General features: G+C 39.7%; 1 protein-coding gene across 14 annotated transcripts in view; it reads left to right on the top strand.

Moving 5' to 3' along the window:
- The first annotated feature begins 3,592 nt into the window (after positions 1-3,592).
- pax2a (paired box 2a) overlaps positions 3,593-20,542 on the top strand; it is a 28,373-nt gene continuing 11,423 nt past the window's right edge. For 4 of the 14 annotated variants that reach the window (XM_067386399.1, XM_067386405.1, XM_067386400.1 and 1 more), the window contains exons 1-8: positions 3,593-4,614; positions 6,254-6,419; positions 7,097-7,294; positions 10,428-10,513; positions 10,604-10,774; positions 11,622-11,666; positions 17,431-17,606; positions 19,610-19,730. In XM_067386399.1, coding sequence (XP_067242500.1) covers positions 4,572-4,614; positions 6,254-6,419; positions 7,097-7,294; positions 10,428-10,513; positions 10,604-10,774; positions 11,622-11,666; positions 17,431-17,606; positions 19,610-19,730 — 1,006 coding nt within the window. In that variant the 5' untranslated portion in view covers positions 3,593-4,571. The remainder of the gene's footprint in view (positions 4,615-6,253; positions 6,420-7,096; positions 7,295-10,427; positions 10,514-10,603; positions 10,775-11,621; positions 11,667-17,430; positions 17,607-19,609; positions 19,731-20,542) is intronic. The other 10 variants (XM_067386403.1, XM_067386409.1, XM_067386404.1 and 7 more) reach the window with 5 other exon arrangements.

Below are 20,542 nucleotides of genomic sequence, written 5' to 3' on the forward strand. Positions count from 1 at the left end.
TTTATTTTCTAGCGGTAGGGGTGAGTCGCCGTCAGCTCAGGTAAGAACATACAGTAGGTGTAGTAGCTACTTTTCAAACGCAAACTACTTGACCAGCGACTAACCTTTTATTGACCGCCCTATAGTGTTGCAAGCGCAGTCGTCTGTTTGCTCTTACGGTTGTAATTTGCGTGGTGGAAAGTCTGACATTTGCCTTGCCAATCTGTACATGTGATTCACGCTGGAATTATGTTATTATGCGATGCTATTAGCTGGGCCCGTGTGTTGACATAAGTGCTCACTGTAATCCATAATAGTATTACTGCGGGATTTCTCATTGCATAATTCAAATATTAATTTTCCCAAAACATTAGCCTTTTTGCAATCGCATAGTTTTTATGGCAATATTAATAGACTAATATTTTAAATAGCCTAGTATTAGGCTACGAGTATATTGTTGTCGTTGTTGTTATTAATATGTTGTCGTCATTGTTTATGCAGTTCGCTTAATTGAAAACATAGATCATATGCTAATTCACCTTTCTATTTTGGGTATAAATGTGAAGATCAATATAACACTTGTAATAATCTAATTAATTATGGTAAAATTAAAAGCAAGTACAAAATCAATCTCTGATGCTGTGGACAGAACTCAATTGATGGTCCATCTGTTCACTCTATAGACACCATGAATGGGTAATCTAAAGACACAGCTGATATCATGACTATGGCGTTGTGAATGCCGTTTTGTTGTTTTGGTTACAGCGGTCAAATATTTGGAAACCTCAATTTTTTTGTTGATTGAAGAACTAGATGTTAAAACATCCCGATATGTAATTAATATAGGAAAGAGTCATTTGGGGATAAAATTATTTTTCGTACTCAATAATTTAGGCAGCCTATTTTGGGCAACACAACAAAAACTATATTATTATTATTATTATTATTATTATTATTATTATTATCCTATTATTATTATTATTATTATTATTATTAATGCCAGTAGGCCTATTATTCGGCAGACTGTTTAATTTCTATGATAATCTTTTGAACTTGACCAGAGATTGGTCTTATACTCTTAGTTTTAACTTTTTTTCCAAGAAAAAAAACAAACAAAAAAACACTGTTTTCCACAATGGCAAAACCCAAAACGATTTCTCCGTTATTTTTTTCAGTCTGACAAATGAATACCTCTCGAAAATTCTAAAACAGCAGCGATTGAAAATCGCAGTAAGTGTATATCAGACTCCTTAAAATTCCATTATGGGTTACTCCTGCTGTAAAAGCTAAGGATACTTGCATTCTCCTAGGCTATAGCACACTGACGTGGACAGCAGGTCTAGTGGAGTGGAAACTATCGATTGGTGACGTTGACAATATTACAGTGAATGAGTTGAAACCTATGGGCTTTTAAAAGGGGAAATAGAAATATTGGAAAGTCGAATAGAAGTGATTTTCTGCGTTCTCATTGGACGTTCATCGCTGTTCACTTTGACTAACAAACTTATGTGGCGTATAGCAGAGGCTGTCAAAACAGATGCACTGTATCACTGCACCTTCGCGTGCAATCGAGTATCTCTCTCTCTTTCTCTCTCTCTCTCTTTCTGACTAGCTCTCTTTTGACACGTTCGATCACTCTCTCCCAATAGTTATCTTAAGAGTAAAACCTCATGTTCACAAAGGGCTGATCTAAAGAAAATGCAAAATGTGAAAGTTTTCAAACACCCAAAGCAGACCTCAAAAAATATTTTGTATGTTTACCCGCTTATTTAAAACGGCACGCTTGCAGTTTATTACACATTCTACCTTTGCCCAGCTGTGACAGGACGCATATCATCTAGAAGAAAACAAAACAAAAAAATTATAACGTTGAGGGGCCACGTGAAATATATAAGTCGCAATACAGCCTTTAGTATTCAATGGTCGCTAAGATCAGTTGCAATTAGTTTTCCTATCATTTAACAGAGGAAGTAACTAATATAGTAAAGGGGAGTGGAGGCAAAAAGCTGGGGTCTTGCGGGGAAATAAAAGCAGCTTTAGGGGAAATGTGTAGTCGAGTGTGAAATTACAGCCCATGGTGTTACATATTGTACCAGAAGCTCCCTCCAAAAATACTAACAAAAAGAAGAATCGTCCCCAAATTTAGCCGGGAGGCATAACATAACATAGCCTCCTGTTCTTTTAGCCGAACCTACAACGGTCACAGTGCGAACACTTTATAAATGTGTAAAGAGTCTGCTTCAGTCAAGCCAAAGCCTGCACTTTTTAACAATTACTACGGGCATTTTTGTTTTAAACATAGGTGCTTAAATTCAGCTCTATGTGTAGGCTACGTGCCATTTTACTAAAAACGAAAACAGTAAAAACAATAATGATGGCAGCAATAATAACAATATAATAATAATAATTGAATGCATGCTATATATATATATATATATATATATATATATATATATATATATATATATATATATATATATATATATATATATATATATATTTATATACGTAAAATAAGTGCATACGATTCTATTTGTATTTTAACGGGATAAAAATACATTTTCCAGAAAAATATGAAATTTAGGATAGGAAGCTTTATTACTTGCTTCAGAAGTGGGAAAAAAGTAAACATGATCACTATCCAGGATCTAAAAACTTATATGATTCTTATAAAAAAAAAAAAAAATTTCTCTGACATAAGAAATATAAACAGTTTATATTGAATTACTGTAGATAGATAGATAGATAGATAGATAGATAGATAGATAGATAGATAGATAGATAGATAGATAGATAGATAGATAGATAGATAGATAGATAGATAGATAGATAGATAGATAGATAGATAGATAGATCTGGTTTAAAATTTAAAAAAAAGTGAAACGTCAAGGGAAGCATATTAGGTACACTCGCTAATCAACTATATCATAAACAAACTGACAAAACCACGAGTCAACGATGAACAACCGTCGTTCTCAGCTCTTATGCATCTGAGCTTTAAGTAAAAACAATAAGTAAGAAAAATAAATAAAACGAACAAACATTAAGTTCACCACTTGTCATCAGCAATCAAGAATTTTGTTGGATAACCATAAAACAAACTTCAAGAACCTCCCTCAGTGAAATAAAGCAAACTAAGCAGCGCCATCTACAGAAAAGCCTACAATACAGCATCCTAAACAGCATGGCCAAAAGAGACAATCCTTTCACTAACATTTGACAGGCCAAACTTAGTAGTGTTGTTATAGTTTAAAATGCATTATTCATATAGTAATTCTTGATTGTCAGATAGCTGTCAAATGCACTAGATAATGTTTGTCAGAAATTGAGATTATAGGCTACATTTAGGCTACATTATACCTGCACACTTCGAATATTTATGCTAAATAGTATTGTTTACATTTCCCGTATTTCCTAAAACAGACTACCTTGTTCTAGAAAAAAAATGCCACACGCTAGGCTAATATTGCTTAACAATTTAATAATAGCTTATTTAACGCCAATGCATTATAATATATGTTCGGAAAAATGTGGAAACATCCGACAAGACCTAAGCTAAATAGAAAAAAAAAATAAACAAATAAAGACAGTAGAAATAGAAACATAAAGATTAAGACCTTTCGTCATCCTTAACTATTCTCATCATGACAACATAGTGCCCATCAACCACACACACACACACACACACACACACACACACACACATTCAGTCTCTACGTTTAGGTCACCAATATGATTCAAACATGATTCATGTAGTTTGACAACATACAGTTTCGAAATACCACGATGCCTGGCCGCTGGTGGTACCGCTTCCTTTCCACTTGTCTTTTAATTTCCTCGATTTTTTTAACCCATCTCTCCTCATTTCCCTGTTTGCATCCCTCCCCTTCCGAAGTGTCAGATGAAGAGACCTCCTCATTTGGTGCTCCAGCTTTTTGCGTTGGCGAATCACAAAGTGTTGGAATCTATTGCCTTTGTCTGACATGTCATCCATCTCTATGCGAGGGGGGATCTGGGAAGGAGGGGGGCGGTGGACTGCAGCTTTTAGAAACAGACACACTGAGAAGAGGGGTTTCAGTCTCAGCCCAAAGCTTCTAACAGGCACATCCCATTCTTGAAGAGAGGGGGACCGAGAGACACTCGCCGTGTCCATGTTTTTTCCTGTCATCCCCGGACGAATCTGACTGTACCCCTCAGACTTTACCAGAAACGCTTCTCCATATCGAGGAATTTACACTGCAGTTTCACCAGAGGACACTGGAGGAGACGCAACCACTAATGCTTGCGTTCCCTTAAATATGTAGCTAACAAATATTAACTGAACGACTGATTACGCTAACGTTCCTGCGTAAAAGATTTTTTGAGAGACTAGTGCAGGACATGATCTGCACCTGACCAGCCTCGTGTCTTCATTGAATGGACTGATCAGCACGAGATAAAGTTCGTCGCTCGCTGAAGAACTTCTCCTGTACACTGGCATCGGAAGCACTGTGCTTTGAACGGATAGCGATCTTTATTAATTCCAATTATAGCTACATAATCAAGGCGAGACGGCGACCTCAGTCGATTATCTTTCCTTCCTTTGCTATCCCATGGATATTCACTGCAAAGCAGACCCCTTCTCGGCGATGCACCGTGAGTAAAATATCAGTTTTTTTCCCTTCAAAAATCTCTACCTTGTTTAGCATAAATCAAGTAAATTGTTTAGCGTTTCGGTAGAGTTGGCTTTGTAAGACAGTAACCTGTCCGAATTAAGCTACTCGCTCTTAACAAGTTTTTTAAAGCTCTTACAAAAAGGTATAAATGTTTTTTTTTTATTTTTTTTTTTTTTTATATTGTATAGCATAGGCTACTTCTCGCTCGGTAAAGCGAATACGGAAAGTAGTCACCGCGAAGAAATATCAGCGATCGCTTATGTTATACTAAGCGGCCTTTTAATCGTTTGTTCCGACAAAAAGTGGTTCAAAAAGTCGATTGCAATATTTAGCGTATTTTAATTTAAAATTACTCATTCTGCGTTGTATGTAAAATGTAAATGGTTCGTGCATATTTCACGCAATATGTTTCTTATTTTTGAGTTCAATGTTTGAGTAAATTAGGCTACTGACACATGTGAAGTGACAAGAGATGTAGCTATAGGCTACTGCAAAAAATATTTATTTATCATAAATATCTAACATGTGCCGACGCGATAAATATCGCCAAATGATTAAATTATTTTACAAAACATTGCCTTTTAAAAACCGTACATTTTTTAAAGCGCGGGGTTTTTAATCCAAATAAATGTGCTCTACATTTTGAAAATGAGAGAGAAAAGGTTTGCTGTTAGGCACGATAATAAGAATTTTAAAAGTGAGTTATTTGTGCTATGTTGTTGAAAACACGGTATTGAAACAAGATGACGGAAGGCCTGGGTATAATTTAAATAATTAATTCTTAATTATTTTGCAGTAGCCTACTCCATGGTTGTAATATGAGTTATCAAAGCTCTTTTTAATTATTTACAATAATTGTGCAAGGAAAATTAAACAGGTTGAAACATAATCTATGCGACATGTGTTTGGCTGCAATGGAATAGAAGAGGAAAATACTACCTAACTGCAGCGGGTCTTGTGGGTAGAATAGCTCATGACGTTTTGCTAGTGTTTACAATCATGATTGCGTATAAAAAAAGAGGGTTATGGGTGGAATAATAATAAATTATTATTATTATTATTATTATTATTATATTATCCGTACAACTGTATAATATAACAATATAGTTATTTATCATGCTGTCTTGTGCTGACAAATATATAAACATAAAGCAAATTGATTGAAGTAACTATAAATTAAAAATTTTGCCCAACGTACAAATGTAATTTGTTTTAACTGTAGCCTATGAGGAAAACATTATTAACCGTCACGTGAACCTTTTGATGATAATTGATTAATATTGTCATAGTAGCCTACAGTAGTAGCTAGGCTAAAAGCAAAAAAAAAAAAAAAAACAAGGAGGTCAAAACATTTTACTCATTCTATTTCTCAGTTACTATACATTATAGCTTACTGTCTTATTGTTTATGGTTGTCCACACGTGCACATACAGGTAGTGTGAGTGTGTGTGTGCGCGCGCTCTCATGCGGAGAGTGTTAAAGAGAGAAAGAGAGAGAGAGTGAGGGGAGAAATAGAAAATTAAATGCTTCTGTGTGGTAGCCATGTTAACGGCGCAGCCTATCTTCTATATGTATGTAATGTTATGCTTTTTGTGTCTGTGTTGTTGTATCCCATATAGGGCACGGCGGTGTGAACCAGCTAGGAGGGGTGTTTGTGAATGGCAGACCCCTACCTGACGTGGTCAGGCAAAGAATCGTGGAGCTCGCGCACCAAGGAGTCAGACCTTGTGACATCTCAAGACAACTACGGGTCAGCCATGGCTGTGTCAGCAAAATTCTCGGAAGGTACGAAAAATTACAGATGTAGCAAATTTGTCCAACTATAGAGAACTGATACTAGTAATCAAATGTTATTGCTTCATGTACTAAATAAACATCCTATTGTACTGTAATGCATCGTATTAGTAAGTTTTTTCCTTTTAGTGAAAAGGTGTAATATTAAATTCACTTAATTCATTGTGAAGGAGGAAGGATATGTTTTCTAGGAAACTGTTATAGATTTTTGAATTTTGTGAAATATTTTTCAGCTATCAAAAGGATCTTATAAGGTATTCTGCACTTTAAATGTTCCTTAGAAATTATGAGATGTGTTGGTGGCATGTATTAATCGTGGGATGCATGGGACATATCAGTCGCTGAGGAAACCGTTTGATAAATGAATGATTGCGATTTTAGATCGCAGGCTACGAATGTTAATGATTGAAGACGCAAAACCTATTGAATGTACATGTTAAAATAGAAATTACACATTTTCCCGTATCAAGGGTTGGGGAAAAAAATAACATCTGATAATTTAAAAGTCAAAATATATTTAAATCATTAGATTGTATGGTCCGTATTCATAACTCATTGTTTATAAATAGCCTTTATGCTCAATGCCACACGCTAGAGAAAAAAAAATCGCCATCGCTATGACGTGAGGAAAATTTTAAATAACGAATTATCGCTCTCATCTTTTCCAGATATTATGAAACCGGCAGTATTAAACCTGGAGTTATTGGGGGGTCCAAACCAAAAGTGGCGACGCCCAAAGTTGTGGATAAAATCGCAGAATACAAGCGGCAGAATCCCACAATGTTCGCCTGGGAGATCAGGGACCGACTCCTGGCCGAGGGCGTTTGTGACAACGACACAGTACCAAGTGTTTCATCTATAAACAGGTAAAGCGGGTTAAAATTCCTTTTTCACATTTTAAATTTCACATTTATTTGAAAAAAACATGATGTCAGTGACAGAACACAACTATTTGTTAATTCCGTTCTCTACCGACCTTCAGCAGTAGAGTCTACTGTTATCAAAACGGCGTTTCCAAACACTAACGGCCAAATTATCATTAGGTAATTTAAAATCCTTTAGAGGCCTTGTACTGAAAACTGTACGTATCGTTTCCAATTTACAATGCTTATTCCATGGGTGATGTTTTTGCTTTTTTAATTCTTGCTCTCGGGGTGGTCTCAAATGTGCAACTCAATCCCAAATCTGTCCACAGCCTGCAGAGGATCTATAGTTGAGGTCGCGAAAATCACATCTGTCTCGATGAAAACCAATCAATACTCTGTAACCAGATCCATTGGCACTGGGAAATACGCGACCAGACCCCACTGCTTTATACGGAATCTCATCACAGCAGTAAAAAAAATATAGTACGCAAGACCATAAAGAAAAAAAAGTTATTTTATTTAAACGTTGAAAAAAGGAGATGTGTAATTGATCTTAATTTAACTAATAATAACACAATAATTAATAAATCTAAATTATTATTATTATTATTAATATTATTAAATAAGAATAGTGCAAAAAAATATTTTGAATGCGGTGGATATGTAACTGGGCTTCCACCTCAGCAATTTCAGTAAGTTATTAACTTACCAAGGACTAACAAAAAGGCCCTGTAGTCCTTATGTTATGGTAAATAATGCAAAGGAGATTATTTGCAGTCCTAATTTACTTATATATGCCTACCTACATTAAATCAGTCAGTTGAAAATAAATAGTCTTAAGTTACCATTCTTATTTCTTATTAAAATACAAAGGCTAGCAAGACTATCCCAAGTGAGATGGAGACATGGTGGTGGGAGGGGGTATTAAGAGTGGAAGAACAAGGTGAAAAAGGCCTACCTGCAAGCAGGAGTAATGAACTTTGGTTAGGAGGCACTGTTCCATAGAGCTGGCCAGCAGCATTACATTTTAATGAGCTGAAGAGAGATCATGGGCCGACCCGCACAAGACATTTCCTCAGAAAAAGAAACAAAAAAAAAAAAAAAAAAACGGGGGAGAGAGAGGCTGAAAAAATTCATTTCATGCACTATGGCTGCTTAAAAAGGGCAATTTGAACTGGTCTCAACACATGTATGTGGTAAATTTTTAATCTGCATTAATGACATGAAAGAAGAGCCACTAAACCTTTGTTTCCAATGATGTTCAAGTTATCACCTCAGAGGAGGGCCACTGTAAGGACCTCTGTTTATATGTGAAATTAATATATAGGGATGTAAGGGATTTATTTGGATTGCTATTCTGAACCATACAAAGATGGTTTTCTATACACACATCGGATAAAAACGATACCCGAGCTAATTATTTCAAAACTTGCCTGTATTATTTAATAAATTAGGATTTGCTACAGTAAACATCAGTGTGGGCTGTTTTTAAGTGAACTGGATTGTACAGCACCGGAAAACACTGTCCTTTAACTTTGAGATTGCTTAAAGCGGCAAAGTACAAACAAAATGCAAACACAATATTTTAACATTTATTATAATTATAGCAGGCTGTAGTCGAACTGTACGCCTTGCGCCATTTCAAACAGGTGTTCTTGTACCCTGTCTAAAAGTATTCCCTCATGAGTGAGCAGACTTCAGAGGCAGGACCCTCATGCACTAAGCGCTTAAGAGGTTGACCTCTGCTCTGTTGACATTAGAAGATGTCCCAGCTTTAAGCACATTTTCTCTGCATGAATTATTAAAGATTACACACTGTCTGGGGTGTTCTCTGTGTCCTCCTCACAGCATGAAGTCACTGGCACACAACCAGTTCTGAGCCCTTCTATCGCCTGAATCCTAAGCGTCCTTTCAATAGCATCGATTCATATTTTAATATTTCTACAGGGAATTCTCAGCACCCTGGCAAGTCATTAATTCACACCTTCCAAATAGCTCATTCGATAGCGAGAACATGGATCCAAGCTATTGAGTTTGTGTGGCTAACGCTAGACACAGGGTTAAATCATTGTTTTGGATGGATGTTAAAAAGGAATTCACAAAATACTGATAAGGTGTTTGTCTAGGAAGATATACTATAAAAGTATTATTTTATTGACATTAAATTAAATAATTGAATTTTTAATTTATATATATATATATATCAGTTCACTAAATCAAGTCTTAGTCAAGTCAAGTGCATCAGCACATACAGAATGAGGATTTCCTTAGTAATGAAATTTACCGCCATATTATAGTTTATACAAATGTGAAAATGTGTAGCCAACGAGTATAAATGTGTTCCTCGAATAAGGTGACAGCTTCTTCTCTCAAAAGTGTGTCCCAGATTAAAGACATCAGATGCAGCAGTGGGCTTTGGTGAAGCAATAAGACACTATTGCTTTCCTGTCACATATAATTTATAGCCCTCTATTTGCATCTGTTCTTCTCTGCCTCTAATTCCCAACTTTTTTTTTTATATCCCCAAGTCCCAATCAATAGGGCCTCATCCATGCTGGCACCCATGAATGTTTGTGCTAGAAAAAAAATGTCAGATCTGGGAAGTCAGTATCCACACTCTACAAGCAATCTTCGCTTGCTTCAGTGAGGAGGAGGATAGAGGGAGAGATTGAGATAGATAAAGAAGGAGAAGGAGAGGGAGAGAGAGAGATTATTAAAGCTGAGGCCAGTTCGGGGCAGTGAAGCTCATCATTGAGGTGAATTGATGTGATTTCATGCTTTGTTTGCAAGATCATTCAGACCAAAGTGCAATGAAGACTTTCCCCCATATCACACCTTCGAGGTAGTGGGACTTTATCATATTTCTAAAGATGGGATCCCATTTGATTGAATCCACTCTCTCCGCGGTAGCTCCCACTCTGCCTCGCACATCTCCTCCATGATTGGCCCTAATACCCCAAGATTGGTTATTTGTGACAGAATCAGTGCATCTATATAAGAAGGCCCCAAAACAACACTAGAGTTTTACACACGCAATGGGTCGCATCAGGCTATGCGAAAGCTTACCGTAAAATGATCCAGCGAACTAGCTTTTCCCTCAACTCATCGTGTTCTTTTAACTGTCATTTCGTAGGATAATTCGAACCAAAGTTCAGCAGCCTTTCCACCCATCCTCCGACGGCACAGGAACGCCTCTCACCACAGCGGGACACACTATAGGTGAGACAGCATTCATTTAGCCTATAAACATTAAAATCGTAATGACATCAATTATGCCTGTGACCTAATGTTAATTCATTCTCTTTTAAGGTGATCTTGAGAGCACTCCATATACGTTAACCTATTCCTGTGCTCTTTCAGTGCCCAGCACAGCCTCCCCACCTGTGTCAAGCGCTTCCAATGACCCCGTGGGGTCCTACTCTATTAATGGCATCCTAGGAATCCCTCGCTCCAACGGCGAAAAGAGAAAACGCGATGATGGTAAGAGACTGGATTTCTCTCCATCGCTTTTATTCCCCTCTCACTCCTTTTCTAGGCCTCTCTACAGCCCCCTGTAATTTCCAATTTGTGTGGGGAGATGAAGATGGCATTTTGATAGCACTGGACAAAGCATTTTGTAAAAGAAAAAAAAAAGCGCTCTCAAGTGACTTGTTATGTAGTAAAGCAGATTGGACTGTTACATTCAGCCGTTTGATACTATGGTGTTTGTACGGCTCTAGCACATTTTATTTGATGATACAGTAGCTCTGCGCAAACAAGAATATGCCTACATGCTATCATTTGGTCCGAATCATGACAGCGTAGCGCTTAGGTAGTGCGTCAGGGATACGGCTTTTGTAAATAATACAGGTCAATGGAAATGAAGACAAAGAAATCAGCAACATAAATGCATGAGGAAATGGCAAAAATGTGCTCAGAACAGACTGGAAATGCAGAATGTAATGCAAAAAGTACCTGATGTGCGATTTATAATTGACTTAAAAAACAACTCAAGACATATTCTGACATTTTAATTTCTGGCTGTGTATTTGTGCTTTTGAAGAACTGAAATAGCAGCAATAAGGGAACTGCCAACCTGCTCATGCCAACATTCTCTCTCCTTTTATAAATGAGAGGGCACATACCGCCTAAGGCCTAATGGCTGATCAGCTCTTCATACAATCGCCTTTTGAATGCTAGTGAATAAACATCCATGTGGCACTGGGCCGAACGGGAACACAGAAAGTGCTGTAGTCAGAGGGAGGGAGGTTGAAGTGGTTGGAAATGATCTCTTAAAACATTTATCAAAGCAGGGCTACTTGCTTCTTTTATGTTTCCATCTCTTTAGTTCTCTGGAGTGGCAACCACTTGGATGGGAGGAAAATAGGATATTGTAAGTTCTGTTAGCCCACCTTTCTCTTGCTTGCTCAATCACGAGCCACTCGAGTCTGATCAAGTGCTCTGTGAGGGTGTGTGTGAGTGTGTGCACGTGTACGTGTAGGGTTGTGTGTCGAGGGGAGGGGGATGAAACGGAGCGCACTGACGCTTAATGATATCTTTATGGAGAGAGCTCTGGATCATATATAAACACTGCGAGAAAGCGACTGTGGCAAATCACATTTGCTACAGTGTGGCATGCTCTTACCGAGACCAACGTGGGGCTTTTCCTCTGCCACTGTCATAGACTGTTTGCTTCTAAAAACAGAGAAAGGACATAACATGACGAGAGGGGATTACCCAGCCAAACGCCAGCACCGGTAGTTATGCCTAGTTTGATTAGAACTGACACGACATGAAGAGTGGATGAAGAGCTTGAGTGTAATTGCATCATAAAACACTAGGCGGGAAAACACGAGTTGCCTCGTGTGCGCAATATCAAATTTAATACCGCTTCAGCGAGGATTACCTTTCATTATAACTACTAGAGTAAATATTCCTGTTGTTGCCAATGTGTTTCCCTCCTCTGGCATCACACAACCTTATGCAGGTCTCTCAAGGTGTACCGAGACATTTGTAGGGCATATGTCATGCCGTGTCCCTGATGAAGAGCTCATGGCTGGTAATTTGATACAGTGCCAAATGTCTAAAAAGCATTGTGTTATTTAAACTTAGCCCTTATTTCACACCGAGACATCAGGGAGGCAGAGCGACAGCCAGTGTATGGTTTCAATTTCATAGCAGCCCAGCAGCCTTGGGCTACCTGAGCCTTATTTGGCTGGGCGCAGCCAATCTTCCCTTCATTAGATGATGACATAACAGAAATATGCTAATCCGATTTTAGGAAGAGCTGCGCAAATGCACTTTGAAACACGTAACGTGTAAAATGAGGTTGAAAACAGCCAGTTCTGGGAAGTGAAAAAGTCATTTGTAATGAGTTAGCGTTCATTCGATGCTTGATTTAAGAGACGTAGGCGTCCGCCGACTTTATATTTGATGATGCTAGTGCCCTTTAAAAAAAAAAAGGTCCCCATTACAAGAGTGATATGGAGATAATGTAGTGTGACACGCGTTATGTACACCGGGTCTTTGCAAGAGGAGCTTCAGGGACATAGGTGTCATAAGAGTCATTAATCTGTCATTTTCATGTGTTACTGCAAATTAAAAGTAGCGCGTTGCTCGCCGGCTACGGATGACGTTCGACGTGGTGCGGACCTTCAGAGGGAGGGAGAGAGGGAGGGAGGGAGGGGTTGGGGGGAGCCTCCCAAGATTAGTTCTTTGGTGGCAATAGCTCCCCGCAAGTTGAACATAGTGACATTTAAGAGAATTTGCAATTCTGCAGAGAAAAGCTATTAATTCACGAATTAGCACCCCCTTCCTCTATCGTGGATGTGCAAGCTATTGAGGAGACAAAAGAAATAGCCTAAAGGGGAAGAGGAAGACACAGCCCTATCTGTGTAAAGATTGGTTTATATGTCTGCAAGCAGTGATACCAATTATGCCAGCACAGAGAATGCGCCTCAACCTTATTGCTGCCTTCACAGGCCCTTCAATCCATTGCCAGATTTATTTGTGTATCTCATTATGGAAAATAGAATGCCTCTCTTGCCAAATGCATTAATGGCAAAAGAGGGAAATTAAGCCTGTTTGGGATTTCTCATTTGTCAAAGTTAATACTTTGTTACAAAATGACACAAATGAATGAACTGAGTTAATTACTAGCGTACAGGCACGAGTTGCGTATTTCCAATCAGTTTCGTTCTCACCTGTCCTTGCGTCGGCTGATTAGCAGGTTGGTGTGACCCAGCTCTCTTCCATCTGTATGAGTCCAAACATAACCTACATAGGGAGTAGGCCGGTTGCAATAAATCACATGCAAAAACACAGATTGACGCTTGAATCAGCTGTGGGAGCGTGCATTCACATGAAAGAGGGTTGATTTATAAGGCCTAGCGACGTATTTATTTGACGTTAACGCGATAAAGAGATTATATCCGTGCCATCGTGGTACAAGTACGCAAAAGTTTCACTTTGTTGCTTGTTTTTGTTTGTTTTTTTTCATCTAAAAGTATTACTTCGAGAGTGAGCGACAACACACTTCAAATCCCCATGCTAAAATAGTTTGGCCCACAGCTAGAATGCTTTAACCTGCGCTTCCATTTCATGGCTTGTGAGATTCTATTGTGTCAATATGGATTCTACTTTAAAAAAGAATAGAAATGAAATACATCCAAACCAAGAAATGGATTGGCCTCAATCTAAATCGAATAAGAACATCCCACCGATCTCATCATGATGATGGCCTCTGTATGAAAGAGAAAGCCCAGATTTGAGCGAGGCTGCAGAGCGTAACCGGCTGAGAAGAAGGTGCCGGGCTCCTTATCAAAGGACACAAAAGGTCTATGCCCCCGCTTGGCTGATACATCTGCATTCAAGCAGACCCGCCACCCCGGCCTGGACCGATAGCACAAACGCGAAAATCTGCAGCACGAAAACATCTAAGGACAGGGTGGTTCGCTCGAAGAGGAATCATGTCAGAGAAAAGTCAATTATGAACGTTGATGCTGAGAATTAATGGTGCGCCGCATTACGCAGATTTTAAAAGGAAAGAGAGTGAGAGCAAGGGAGATACGCATTCATTAATTGCGTTCCAGAACGCTGCGTCACATGAGGCCGATGTGCTAAATGACGGACCGGGTGTGAGTACAGTAAAGAAATGTGTGTTATGGGTGAGAGGAGAAACCCATGCTGACAGCGGTAGCCTGAGAAAAGAAAAAAGGAAAAGGAAGAAAGCGCAGCTCCTACTGGCAGCCTGCAAACTGTTCAGCGACGCTAAATTGAATTAATAAAGCCTTTAAACACGCTGTAACATAACAGGAAATTAACAGCCCCGGTTGTGCTGCTGCTGCTGCTGCCACCTCGCCCTTTCTCTCCCTCCATCTCTCTCTCTTGTTCTTTTTCTTATTGTCTCATCTTCTTCTGATTTAGTTATTTGCAGTGCAGGCTTGCCGCACTGTAGATTTCATAAATAGGAGTGCCAAATCTTTTTATATTCGCTTCTTCAGCCTATATAACTAGTGTAAACCCACACAAATTTCTAGTTTTTGAGCATGTATATTAAAGTTCACTTTTTATTAGGACAAAAGCTGATTTTTTTTTTTCCAATCAGAACATTTTGATAGGATGGAATACTTAACATCAGGCTTTAAGGGATCATCTAAAAATGAAAATTCTGTCATCATTCACATGCCCACATGTTTACAACCTGTGTGACATTTTAATTTGTGAAAATCAACTTTGGACTTTCACTGTATGAAAAAAAGGCTTAATTCTTTAACACACTGTATTTTGTTTACAACTAAAAAGTCATACAGGTGTGGAACAACATGAGGGCGAGTAAATGATAATAAAAGTTTCATTTTTGGGTGAACTATCCATATAACACTTAAAGTAATACATAAAAACAAGGGATGTGTGATATCAGGTCAAGGGTCATTGGGGTCAAGAGACCCTCATTTGCTTTTCAAAAAGCTCTCTCATCCAAGCCAGCCTTATCTGATGAGATGAAAGCAGGAAACTCAGCACTGTTCTCTTAAAAGAATGTCACACCTGCCCGGTCAACCCTAAACACATACTTCCTAAAACCTAATATATTCTCTCAGAGTTCATAATCAACAAATTTAGTACATTTTCCTTTAAAATATTCAAAAGCACTTACACATACAGACATTGACTTCGTACAGTGCATCTATTAAAATGACAAGTTCACCATGATAAACCCTTGACTGTCTCTTGTTCTTAGTTTTATTTGAACTGGGCTCTCCAGAGGAGGAAGCCCATGGGAGGCCTGTTTTATGGACTCTGGTTATCTGATCTGACAGAGCTCTAGTCCCATAGCACCAGAGTGCTAATGCAGTGGGATGTCAAAACAAACACACTCAAGTGTTCCAATGAAATCAATATAGCACAAGCACTGATGTAAATAGGAGCGGAGCTATATATATAGTCTAGACAACATTACCGCATTCACAGCGAATTCCTGTGATTGTCCAAAATTCCATTGTGAAACGCTGATCTAACCTTGATCTAACCTAAATCTCCCCTAACTGTAACATCACAGAGAACAGCCCAGCCCCCCACAGCTCAAACCTCAGCTCCGTCCCCATGTCAACTAGCGGCCCTGCGTGCTTTGGGCTTTTGAGTATGGCAAACATGCTGCACCGAAGCAAATGACAAACGCCTGCTTATTGATCGCAGTTTGCACTTAGACCAGCTGATAGAAAGTAATTAATGACTCTATTTTCTTCTGTACCAAAGAGAACAATTGAGGTTTATACAGCAACAACACGCAGCCTTATAGAAGGCCCCCAAGGGAGCTGTCTATAAAAAATGCCTGCTCTCAGATATGGAATGACTCAGATAATGCAGGAAGAAAAACACAACAAAACAACCTCAACTTAATAGGAAGAGAAAAAATGTCGCCTCTGTGTAGCTTAAATACACACTCACACTCACACACACACACACACACACACACACACATAATATCTCCCAGTCTCTTATCAGACCTCTCTGTGGATCCATTTCTCCTGAAAGTCAGTTCATCCTGTGGCCTCAGCCATTGAAAAAAGGTCAAGCTGGCGGGTAGAATGGCAATAAAGCCCCTGAAATGGTACTATCAGTGGAACATGATTGATCAATTGAATTCCATAGCACAGAAAAATGTGGGATTAAGTAGAGTATTATACGCACAATGAGTTGAGGCATGATGTTCATTTCAAGTTCATTTCGCCTCTCTCCTGCCACCAGATCAGGCAATCAATAGGGGCCTTGCATATCATATATCACTACGCTCTCGCCGAGGAGAGAACATAATCTGCTGCAAATTTAGAATGACAGATTTGTAAGGGAGCAAAAAAAGCCCCTCCACCACCAGAGACCGAGAGGCGGGAGGCTGCCGAGGTTGCACGGACGTTTGCCGAATGTTTGCGAAGGGGTTTCCGGAAGAACAAAATGAGGCACTGGGGAAGGAAGGCTACCTGCTTCGGCAGGGTGATGAGGTCACGGTCTGAGGGGAAACTGTTCATTTGTTTATAGAGAGCGAGATGGAGGGAAATGCATAAGCTGGCAGTCAAGCTGCGTAATTGTATTCAAGCCGGGACTGGCCTCCCATTTTTCCAGGGAAAAGCAATCTGAAAGTGAAAGCAGCATTACATTCTAAAGGAAATTGTGCCTTTTAAATAATAGCTCTCCATTTTCCACTAGCCCACTGACGGAAAAGAGAACAAGGTGGCTCGCACTAAAACACATGACGTTCCCAACAAGTATATATTTGCGCTGAAGGCAATCCATCAATTACTGCAGGCCTATCAGATGATGACGGTGCTGATGCTGATCTGGGATGGGGGAGGTGTGGGTCTTCTCTCCCCCACTTTGCACCATCCACATCTTTCCCTCCCTCTCTTTCTCTCCCAGCCTCATGTGCTCTATCTTTCCACAGTTATTAGGATCAGTTTGAGGCTAGCGCTGACTGAATTTGAGCTGATATACTCCAATCTTTCATCTAGTGGTGCTGAGAGGTGCACTACAGCGCTAGACGTAGCTGTTGTGTTGGGTGCGGGGTGGGGGGAGGTGGGGGTTATGGGGTGCCTGCCCCGGGGAGAAACGGGACCATAACGACTGGTACTAGCATGTGGCCTTGTCCCTCTCTCCTCTCATAGATGGTTCAGATGGCTCTGGCCCAAACAGTGATTCTCAGGGTAGTGTGGAGAGTTTACGGAAGCACCTGAGGGCCGATGCCTTCACTCAACAACAGCTGGAGGCTCTGGATCGGGTGTTTGAGCGGCCGTCATACCCCGACGTCTTCCCTACGTCAGAACACATCAAGCCAGAGCAGGTTAGTAATATTGAGGCAAATGGACGAATACTAACAAACTAATACATTAACAAAAATCTTGAGATTGTTAGACAGTACTAATTTTAAGAGAGTGTGAGCGGACAGCAGAGCTCATTTGAACCAACAGATTTTTTATTTCTGAATAAAATCTCTTTACGGTGAACTAGTAAAATCAAGTCACTATACGATCAAATCCCAGACAAATGTTAAATGATGCATCTTGCCCGAGCATCACTAATATATGCATTAAATAGTGTAAGGTGCATTAAAGCCAGATTAATTTAGTTTTAATAAATGCACTTCAGCATGAATCCACTGATACGAATATGAAAAATAATTGACAAATCTTCGGTCTGAATGAAGAGTCTCACGAAAAATTATGCTGCGAAAAACAATCCTCCCCCAAAAAAAACAAAAAAACCCCACCACCTTGTATATACAAGCTCTTATTTAAAGCTTTTGGCTTATTACAAGAGATAAGCTTTATTTACTTTCATTATACTATCAAACAACCAGTGACTATTAATTTTTCCTTGAAACTCCAAGTAGAGGCCCATAAAGCAAAAGAAGTGGCCTAATTGAGTTCATTTTAATTTCTCTCCGATCGCAGAGAATTACACTGGTGATAAATCAGGGGGACAGCCCTCACCCCTAGTAGAGGGCCTAATTTGCAGCTAATTACAAAACTGATTTCTACTGGAAGATCAATACCAAAACGAATTGGAAATGACTTGCAATCACAAAGAGAAGCCAAGAAGGTATTAAAAAAGGCAAGGAAAGAGGCTAAACGCGGGGGAAAAAACAGCCCTGGAACAGTCCAGAAAAATCACTTTTAATTTAATGTAATATTAATCAGACTACATTCCCATTTATTGGTCCATTTTTGCGCCCCCTTTTTAACTCTTGAAAGAGCGGACCTATTAGCCATGTCTGGTGTGTGAGGCCGCGCATTAAAAAGCCATTTTGGAAATGCTAAACTCAATGGGCTCACCCCTCCCACACTTCTGCCAGCCATTTGGTCATCCTTTTCAGATGGCTCTTCAGTTGCCCCACGCCCAACTTGCCCCTATCTGCATGATAAAATAGCTGTTGTGCATCTGAGGCCAGACCAAATAGAGAGGAACATCCGCTACTGGCCAACTGAACATTTGTAGCAGACAATTAGAGTTTATCTGGAATAGAGACAGACAAGTCTGGGGTCACAGCATTTCCCATTGGGACACAGGCCTATTGTGGTGCGCAAATGCACGAACGCACACACGCACGCGGACGTATACGCATAAGAGCGGACATATGTATGCTCGCACTTTAATAAGTGAGGAACAATGGGAGCCGGAAATCTATTCTCATTTGTTGAATTAGTTACAAAGAAATCTATTTGAAGAAAGTCGTAGTATCTCAAATGCAGCATAATCCAGACAACATAGTCGTCAATGTTTTAGCATTTTTATAAATTATAATAGAGAGCGGTTTTGGGGCTTATGTTGGTGTCATCATTTTCTCATCCTAAAGAAAACAATTTCAAATGGTCTCGAAACGAGGCCATGTTGGTAATCTAACAAAGCGGACCCGTCTCCTCCCTTGGCTGGTCAGGGGAATGACTGCAGTCAAGCACAAAGAGACAGCTGACACCCCTTCCTTTCAGTCTGTTCCAAATCCTACTCTCTGTCCCGCTCACAACCTTAATGTATGCACACACAGTTCACATTAACTGCACCAAAACACACATGCACATCTCTCTGACTGGGGGAAAGAAAAGTAATGTGCAAGTGTAGTAGAACTGGATTTCAGGTGCCCATTTACAAAGCCACAGTAACTGAGCCGCCACTATATTAAATCCCTGGTACTTTGTGTACAACACTTTCCCTTCCTTAAATCATAAAAAGAAGAGAAATTGTTTAAAAATAACATATAGGACTGGCTTTCTAATTGGACACCTAAAAGTGATGCTTGGATCCCAAGATATATCTACTTAAAAGTGTCCCCCCTCCCCTCATTGGCAGGCTAATGAATACTCGCTACCAGCACTGAACCCTGGACTGGATGAAGTCAAGCCCAGTCTGTCAACCAGCGTCAGCTCAGATTTGGGCTCCAGCGTGTCACAGAGCTACCCGGTAGTGACAGGTAAGAGCGCTGGATCGACCGTCCCAGCTGACCATTAGAATACTGGCAGGACATTCATATTCTAGTCTATGTGAGTGTTTTATGTGGTAAAGTGAGCTTTATAAGTTGAGCGGACAGGTGAGAGTGGAATGTGACATGTTGATCTAAAGTGGATGGATTAGTGCTGCCTGCTCTGAGGGGCCATGTAAGAGAGAGGCGATCGAAACAGACAGGCGCTGCTACTTGCATGCAAGACCCAAACATTCAAAGCGATTATGGGAAATTGTCGGCCAGTGTCACCGTGCAAAAAAACGATGGATTGTTTTACCACTTTTCCATTGTGTACTGAAAGGTTTTCATTCAGCTCATAGTTCTCAGAAAGAAATATGGCGGTCTAGCATGGTTTGGCCTTTATTGTTGCATCGTTTTTGTTTTTTTCTTGTGGTATGCGGTGGTTAATGTCAGCCTGGCTAATTGAAAGATTGTTTCATTGTTGCGGCTGTTATTACCTCAGAGAAGGTTAAGTTTACTGATAGCCAACTGTCGGGCTGAGATTAATACGCTGAGCTTTTAATAAAATTCACATAATTATGCAGGAGCCATCAAAGCCAATGAGTTCTGTGTGGGCGGAGGACAGGATGATTGAAAATTGCTGTGCCCCCTTCTCAAATGATAGCTGGATAATGTTATGTGAAAAGAAAGGGCTTTTTTCCCCCCTTGGTAATATGTGGGAGGTAGAGTTCCCTCCAGAAAGTTGGGCCTCTGGAGAAGAAAGGTGTGTTTTTGTCCTTTGTATGAAAGCAGTCTCGGTCTAGGGAGCACCCTCATGGCAG

The sequence above is a fragment of the Chanodichthys erythropterus genome, chromosome 5 (genome assembly GCF_024489055.1).
Source record: "Chanodichthys erythropterus isolate Z2021 chromosome 5, ASM2448905v1, whole genome shotgun sequence".
NCBI lineage: Eukaryota > Metazoa > Chordata > Actinopteri > Cypriniformes > Xenocyprididae > Chanodichthys > Chanodichthys erythropterus.